Genomic DNA, 8,438 nt, shown 5'->3' with positions numbered 1-8,438 from the left:
CTGATGAGAGTAGGATGTTGAAGTCTCTCACTATTATTCTGTGAGGTAGAATGTGTGCTTAGAGCTTTAGTAAACTGTCTTTTTTGAATCTGGGTGCCCTTGTATTTGGAGATTAGATGTACAAAATTGAGAGTTCTTCTTGTAGATTTTTTTCCTTTGATGAGTATGAAGTGTCCTTCCTTATATTTTTTGATAACTTTTGGTTAAAAGTTTATTTTATTCNATATTAGAATGGCTACTCCAGCTTGTTTCTTGGGACCATTTGCTCAGAACATTGTTTTCCATCCCTTTACTCTGAGGTAGTGTCTATTTTTGACATTGAGGTGCATCTCCTGTATGCAGCAACATGCTGAGTCCTGTTTATGTATCCAGTCTATTAGTCTATGTCATTTTATTGGGGAATTAGGTCCATTAATGTTAAGAGATATTAAGGAATACTAATTGTTGCTTCCTGTTATTTTTGATGCTATTTTTATGTTTGTGTGGCTATCTTCTTTTGGGTTTGTTGAAAGATTACTTTCTTGCTTTTTCTAGGTGTGGTTTCCCTCCATTTATTGGTGTTTTCCATCTATTATCTTGTACTGCTGGAATTGCAGAAAGATATTGTGTGAATTCGGTTTTGTCATGAAATATCTTGGTTTCTTCACCTATGGTAATTGAGAGTTTTGCTGGGTATAGTAGCCTGGGCTGGCATTTGTGTACTCTGAGGGACTGTATGACATCTACCCAGGATCTTCAAGCATTCATAGGTGAGAAATCTGTTGTAATTCTGATAGGTCTGCCCTTATATGTTACTTGACCTCTTTCCCTTAATGCCTTTTTTTTTTTAGATATTTTCTTTATTTACATTTCATTTTTTATTAGATATTTTCTTCATTTACATTTCAAATGCTATCCCGAAAGTCCCTTAATGCTTTTAATATTCCTCCTTTGTTTCATGTTTTGACTATTATGTGATGGGGGAATTTCTTTTCTATGTAAAGTTCTGTAGGCTTCTTTTTTAAAAAAAAAACAAAAAACTTTTTATTAGATATTTTCTTTATTTACATTTCAAATGCTATCCTGAAAGTTCCTTATACCCTCCTCCCTGCCCTGCTCCACTACCCACCCACTCCCACTTCTTGGCCCTGGCGTTCCCCTGTACTGGGGCATATGATCTTCACAAGATCAAGGACCTCTCCTCCCATTGATGGCCGACTAGGCCATCCTCTGCTACATATACAGCTAGAGGCACGAGCTCTGGGGGTACTGGTTAGTTCATATTGTTGTTCCACCTATAGGGTTGCAGNCCCCTTCAGCTCCTTGGGTACTTTCTCTAGCTCCTCNATTGGGGGNCCTGTGTTCCATCCAATAGNTGACTGTGAGCATCCACTTCTGTATTTTCCAGGCACTGGCATAGCCTCACATGAGACAGCTATATCAGGGTCCTTTCAGCAAAATCTTGCTGGCATATGCAATAGTGTCTGGGTTTGGTGACTGATGGAGGACACAGTACAGAGTTGATTTTTTTTTCTTGACAAATGAGGGAAACCCCTGGTTGGGGCTGGGGGATGGGAAATGGTGTCCATGAAGAACCTAGTCTTAAAGAAAGGAATTTATCAGACAGCTCTGTGATTTCATGTTTATGGGTATCTCTCTCTTTAGGTTAGGGATGTTTTCTTCTATAATTTTGTTGAAGATATTTACTGTCCCATTAAGTTGGGAAGCTTCACTCTCTTCTATACCCATTATCCTTAAGTTTGGTCTTCTCATTGTGTCCAGGATTTCCTGGATGTTTTGGGGTAGGAGCTTTTTGCATTTTGCATTTCTTTGACTGTTGCGTCAATCAATGTTTTCTATGGTATCTTCTGCACCTGGAATTTTCTCTTCTATCTCTTGTATTCTGATGGTGATGCTTGCATCTATGACTCCTGATCTCTTTCCTAGGTTTTCTATCTCCCTTTGTGGTTTCTTTATTGTTTCTATTTCCATTTTTAGATTCTACATGGTTCTGTCCAATTTCTTCACCTGTATGGTTGTGTTCTCCTGTAATTCTTTAAGGGATTTTTGTGTTTCCTCATTAAGGGCTTCTAGCTATTAACCTGTGTTTTCCTGTATTTATTTATGGGAGGTGTTTATTTCCTTCTTAAAGTCCTCTATCATCAACATGAGATGTGATTTTAAATCAGAGTCCTGTTTTTCTGGTGTGTTGGGGTAACCAGGGCTCACTGTAGTGGGAGAATTAGGTTCTGATGATGCCAAATATTCTTGGTTTCTGTTGCTTATGTTCTTGCCATTGCCTCTTGACATCTGGATATCTTTGGTGTTAATTGGTCTTGCTGTCTCTGACAGTGGCTTGTCCCTACTACAACCCTGTATGTCAGTACTCCTGGGATGCCAGTTCTCTCTAGGAGGAATTTGGATATGAAATTTTCTTATAACAAAAGTATATCTTTGTATGTGTAAAGAACACATAGATATTTTAATATGGCCATGAGAAAAAGAAAAGGTTAAGGGAAAATCTCAAAAACTATTTTTGTAGTTGTCTCTACACTGTAATTTTGGGGGAATTTGGTTATTCACTTCATTCAGTTACTGTTGAATGCCCATGTGTTTTTCCTCATCTATTAGGTGAGTATCAGGTAGATTTTAAATTATGTGGAAGATAAAGGACCAAGAATAAGTATGATCACTATGATGGCCAGTGTTGATGGTCATCTTGACAGAATCTAGAAGCATCTAAGTGATGGTCTTTGAACATGTGTGCAGGATTTTCTCAGTTACATTAATTGCACTGAGAAGAGCCATACCCTGCTATGACACTATTCTCTGGCCAGAGTCTTGGACTATATGGATGGAAAAGAGGAACTGGGGAGCAGCATGCATCCATTTGCTTTCAGGTTCCTGATTGTGGATGCCGCTGCTTCAAGCTCCTGCCTCCTTGATATTCCCATCGTGATCAAGGTATCCTCTACCTGTCAGCCAGGACAAACCCTCTCTCCCTTAAATTTCTTTTGTTCAAGTGTTTGATCACAGTCACAGGAAATGAAACTATTAAACTGAGTCCTGTAAGAGTCATAGAGTATCAGCTCCACCTCTCACAGTGTGTTGTCTTACTGTCCATCTGCAGTCTTTCTTCGTGGACCACAACAGTCGAGCTACTACTTTCATTGATCCCCGAATCCCTCTTCAGAATGGCCGTCTTCCCAATCATCTAACCCATCGACAGCACCTCCAGAGGCTCCGGAGTTACAGTGCTGGAGAGGTATGTTCTCTCTGCCATGAATCATTGTTTCCAAGTCTCTGTTCTTCTCTGGGGCCATGAAATTTTTCTTAACTTCTTAGTTTTCATGATCTAGAGTTGTCTGTCCTGTGAGAGATGAAGGCATATTGATTTTTTTTCAGTAGAAGAATGAGTGATTATTATGGGGTGCCCATTTAGTTGCCTTGATTTGTCTCAGACTGTCTTCCTTCTGTTCTTTCCTTTGTTCAAGCCACCATTCCTAAAAGTCTATATGGTTTAAAGGAAACTCAAAACATAATGTCAAGAGACATATATATAAACATAGGATATCAAAAGTATCCTATTGCCAATCAGTAACCTGCAAATGCTACTAAAAGGACAGTATTGGTGATATTTGGTGTATGACTCACTTAAAATCTTTCACAATCCCCATCAAAATTCCTACTCAATTTTTCATAGAGTTAGAAAGAGCAATTCTCAAATTCATTTAAAATAACCCAAAAAACAGGATAGCAAAAACTATTTTCAACAATAAAAGAACTTCTGGGGGAAGTTATCATCCCTGACTTCAAGCTCTACTACAGATCAATAGCAATTTAAAAAACAACAACAACAACAACACATGGTATTGATACAGAGACATGCAGGTAGATCAGTGGAATAGAATTGAAGACCCAGAGATGAACCCACACACCTATGGTCACTTGATCTTTAACGAAGAAGCTAAAAGCATCCAGAGGAAAAAACACAGTATCTTCAACAAATGGTGCTAGTTCAACTGGCGGTCAGCTTGGAGAAGAATGCAAATTGATCCATTCTTTTCTCCTTGTACAAAACTCAAGTCAAGTCAAGAACCTCCACATAAGACCAGATATGCTGAATCTAGTAGAAGAGAAAGTAGGGAAGGGCCTAGAACACATAGGTACAGGGGAAAACTTCCTGGATAGAACACCAATGGCTTGTGCTCTAAGATCCACAGTTGACAAATGGAACCTCATAAAGTTGAAAAGCTTTTGTAATGTAAAGGACACTGTCAATAGGACAAAATGGCAACCCACAGATTGGGAAAAAGATCTTTTTTTTTCTTTCTTTATCAACCCTACATCCAATAGAGGGCTAATATCTCAAATATAAACAACTCAATAAGTTAGACTCCAAAGAATCAAATAACCTTATTTTAAAATGGGGTACAGAGATAAACAGAGAATTCTCAACTGAGAAATACTGAGTGACTGAGAAGCACCTAAAGAAATATTCAACATCCTTAATCATGAGGTAAATGCAAAGCAAAAAAACGACCCTAAGATTCTACCTCACACCAATCAGAATGGCTAAGATCAAAAACTCAGGTGACAGCAGTACTGTCGAGAATGTGAAAAAAGAGGAACATTCCTTCATTGCTGGTGGGACTGCCACCTGAGAAAATTGGTTCTATTTAAAGACCCACCCATACCACTACTGGGCATATACCCAAAGATGCTCCGACATGTAATAAGGACACATATTCCACTGTATTTATAGCAGACTTTTTTATAATAGCCAGAAGCTGGAAACAAGTTAGATGTCCCTCAACAGAAGAATGGATACAAAAAATGTGGTACATTTACACAATGAAGTACTACTCAGCTATTAAAAACAATGACATCATGAAATCAGGAGGCAAATGGATTGAGCTAGAAAACATAATCCTTAGTGAGGTAACCCAGACACAAAAGAACATACATTGTATGTACTCACTGATAAGTGGATATTAGCTCAAAAGCTCATAGTGCCCATGATATAACCCACAGACCATCGGGAACTTGGAAGATCAGGGTGTCGATGCTTCAGACCTTCATTGAGGGGGGAACAGGATGACCTCAGGAGGTGGAGGAGGGGGGACCTGGAAGGGCGAGGAGGGGAGGAAATAAGGGGGCAGTATCATGTACTGGCAGGGATGGGAGAAAGGCACAGAGAGTCAGGAAGTTGAATAAAAGTATGTAGCAGTGGGGCACGAGGAACTGGGGTGGCCACTGGAAGGTTCCAGATGTCAGGAAAGTGAGGGCTCCCAGGACCCAATGGGGTGACTTTAGCCAAAATGTGCTCAGTGAAGGGGAGATAGAACCTATAGAGACCACCTTCAGTATATAGGCATGGCCCCCAGTTTAGGGATGGGGCCACCCACCTATCTCAAATTTTCTTATGGCTCATAACTTTATTATCATTTTAGAGCTGTAATTGTACCTTTTTTCTTTTTCCAATTTTTTATTAAGTATTTTCTTCATTTACATTTCAAATGCTATCCTGAAAGTCCCCTATACCCTCCCCCCACCCTGCTCCCCTACCCACTCACTCCCACTTCTTGGCCCTGGTGTTCACCTGTACTGGGGCATATAAAGTTTGCAAGACCAAGGGGCCTCTCTTCCCAATGGCCGACTAGGCCATCTTCTGCTGCATATGTAGCTAGAGACACGAGCTCTGGGGGTACTGGCTAGTTCATATTGTTGTTCCATCTATAGGGTTGCAGACCCCTTCCACTCCTTGTCATCTCAAAATTTTAATCCAGAAATGTTCCTGTCCAAAGGAAAGACAGGGACAAAAAATGGAGCAGAGACTGAAGGAAGGGCCATCCAGGGACTGCCCCACCTAGGGATCCATCCTGTCTACAGACACCAAACCCCAACACTGTTACTGTTGCCAAGTGGCTCTTGCGGAAAGGAACCTGGAGTGACTGTTCCTTGGGAGCTTTTGCCAGCAACTAACCAATTCAGATGTGGACATTTGGAGCCAACCATAAGACTGAGCTCAGGGACCCTAGTGGGGTAGCTGGCAGAAGGACTGGAGGAGCAGGTGGGGATTGCAACCCCATAAGAAGAACAATGTTAGCTGGCTGACAGTTCTCCCAGGGACTAGAGCACCAAGCAAGGAGTGTACAGGGAGGGATCTGTGGCTCCAAACATACATAGCAGAGGATGGTCTTGTCTGATATCAAAGGGAGGGGAGCCCCTTGGTCCTGTGAAGGTTTGATGCCCCAACATAGGGGGATGCTGGAGTAGTAGAGCGGAAGTGGGTGGGTGGGTTGGGCACTGTCATAGTGGCAAAGGGAATGGGGGAGAGGGCAGAAGTAAGTTGGGGGGATTGTGATCCCTGGGAACAGGAATATCATTTAAGAGTAAACAAATGGAATAATTGATAATAAAAAAAAGTTCTCTCCATAAGACCCTGGGGAGCACTTCAATAATAGAATTATGGACTAATAATTGACAGAGAAATGAAAAGGAAAAAAGAACCATGCCCTGTGATTACTCTATCCCCATCCTATAGACTCTTCCCTGGTTTTATCTTTTCCCGCTTATGATTGCTTTCTGCTGAGCAAAGAAAGCATTCTGCCTTTCTGAAGAATCATATTCATTACTTTTCTACATTCATTTGGCTTCTTAAACTTTTCAGTCTGGGTTAATTTTCCCAATAAGCTCGGAAGTAAGCACCATTTTTCTCTGAGGCATGCCTACAACACTAATTCTCCATGGAGCCAGGAATAGGAGGAAGCCCTTTCTGTTTAAAAGCCTTATTCACTTCAGCATAACTCACCAAGTTACAATAACTTCCTTGGAAATGGGACAAAAGGGGTTTCCTAAAGTCAGGTCCCCAAGACATCTGTAGCTCAAATTTCAGCTGTATCTATTTCTAACAATTTCTGTCTGTAATTCATCATTTAATCCACACACAAGTGATCATCAAGAATTCTCTCATTACTATGTATAAAACACACATTAATGTGAACTGGAATAATTCCCTCCAAGTAAAAACCCATACCATTTCAGTTTCAGAAAACGTTTTACATGTTTATTAGTTGGTGGAGAAAATCTGGGGACTAATACTGAATAATCTACTCAAAAAAACCTCATTCACTGCTGTGAGCTGTGTCCAGCTGCTTGAGACTAAAGTGTGCTGCTGCAGTTCCTGCTCTGAAGGCTGGTCTCCAACTACACCAGCTGGGTAGAGTTAAGTGCTAAGTGGATTCAATGGGGCATAGAATCTAATTCTTGTCTCTCAAATAAGCTCCAGACAATGGGAAGGACCAGAAGGGAAACACGATGGATTCACAGCCTAACTCGAAGAGAAGCTGAGTACTGTGGACAGATACTGACTGGCAGCACACTTTGGTATACTAGGGATATTGTTTATATCACAACAGAGTCTGGAAGTATAACTTAGTTATTCTATGAGGAGCAGGTCCTTTGTGACCAGAATTTAATCCCTTATTAAGTATCATAACTAGATTCTTTTCAAAATTGTTAAATATATGAAGGCTTACTTATCATATTTTTCAAGTTTTACAGTATAGCGGACATATCTGATAAATATTACAAAGTAGAAAATCTATACTGTCTTGGTTTCTGCTTATTTGGTTGGTTGGTTGGTTAGTTGGTTGGTTGGTTGGTTGATTTGCTTTGGTATTAAGACAGGGTCTCACCCAAGTAACCTGGACTGGTTAAGAACTAGGCTAGCAAACTTTATATGCCCCAGTACAGGGGAAGGCCAGGGCCAAGAAGTGGGAGTGGGTGGGTAGGGGAGCAGGGCGGGGGGAGGGTATAGGGAATTTTCGGGATAGCATTTGAAATGTAAATAAAGAAAATATCTAATAAAGGAAAAAATAATAATAACAAAGAAATAACTAGGCTAGCCTCAAACTTCTTATTCCCTGCTTCTGTTTCCAGACATCTAAGATTGCAACAATGTACCGCAATGCGGTGCTCTAAGGTCTTAAGGGACAAAATATATGTGGACTCATGATAGAAAAATTACTACCATGTTTTAGATCTTAGGAGCTTGATTAATTTTCAAAATTGACCTATGTTGCAATTAATCATCATCAATATGGGTGTTAAGCTAAACAAAGGTATTTATCACAGGAGATTTTGCTAAAATTTTCAACACAAACAGTGCAGTCTGGTGGTAGGGTTTGATATAAATCAACACTTTACAGTCAAATATCAGTTAGAATCCTGATCCTCTCTCCAACAATGAAAAACATTGGATAAATTTATATTTTGAAACCCTACATTTTATGTGTGTAAATTGAATATAATAATTTTATTTGGTTAAAAACAATGTGGTAAGCCGGGCGTGGTGGTGCACGCCTTTAATCCCAGCACTCAGGAGGCAGAGGCAGGCGGATTTCTGAGTTCGAGGCCAGCCTGGTCTACATAGTGAGTTCCAAGACAGCCAGAGC

General features: G+C 40.3%; 1 protein-coding gene across 8 annotated transcripts in view; it reads left to right on the top strand.

Moving 5' to 3' along the window:
- Hecw1 (HECT, C2 and WW domain containing E3 ubiquitin protein ligase 1) overlaps positions 1-8,438 on the top strand; it is a 261,545-nt gene that overhangs the window by 210,640 nt on the left and 42,467 nt on the right. For all 8 annotated transcript variants that reach the window (XM_021215544.2, XM_029547490.1, XM_029547495.1 and 5 more), the window contains one exon: positions 3,110-3,244. In XM_021215544.2, coding sequence (XP_021071203.1) covers positions 3,110-3,244 — 135 coding nt within the window. The remainder of the gene's footprint in view (positions 1-3,109; positions 3,245-8,438) is intronic.

This window comes from Mus pahari, chromosome 16 (genome assembly GCF_900095145.1).
Source record: "Mus pahari chromosome 16, PAHARI_EIJ_v1.1, whole genome shotgun sequence".
Lineage (NCBI taxonomy): Eukaryota > Metazoa > Chordata > Mammalia > Rodentia > Muridae > Mus > Mus pahari.
Note: the sequence above shows the minus strand (reverse complement) of the source record. Positions and strands in the feature narration are given on the sequence as shown.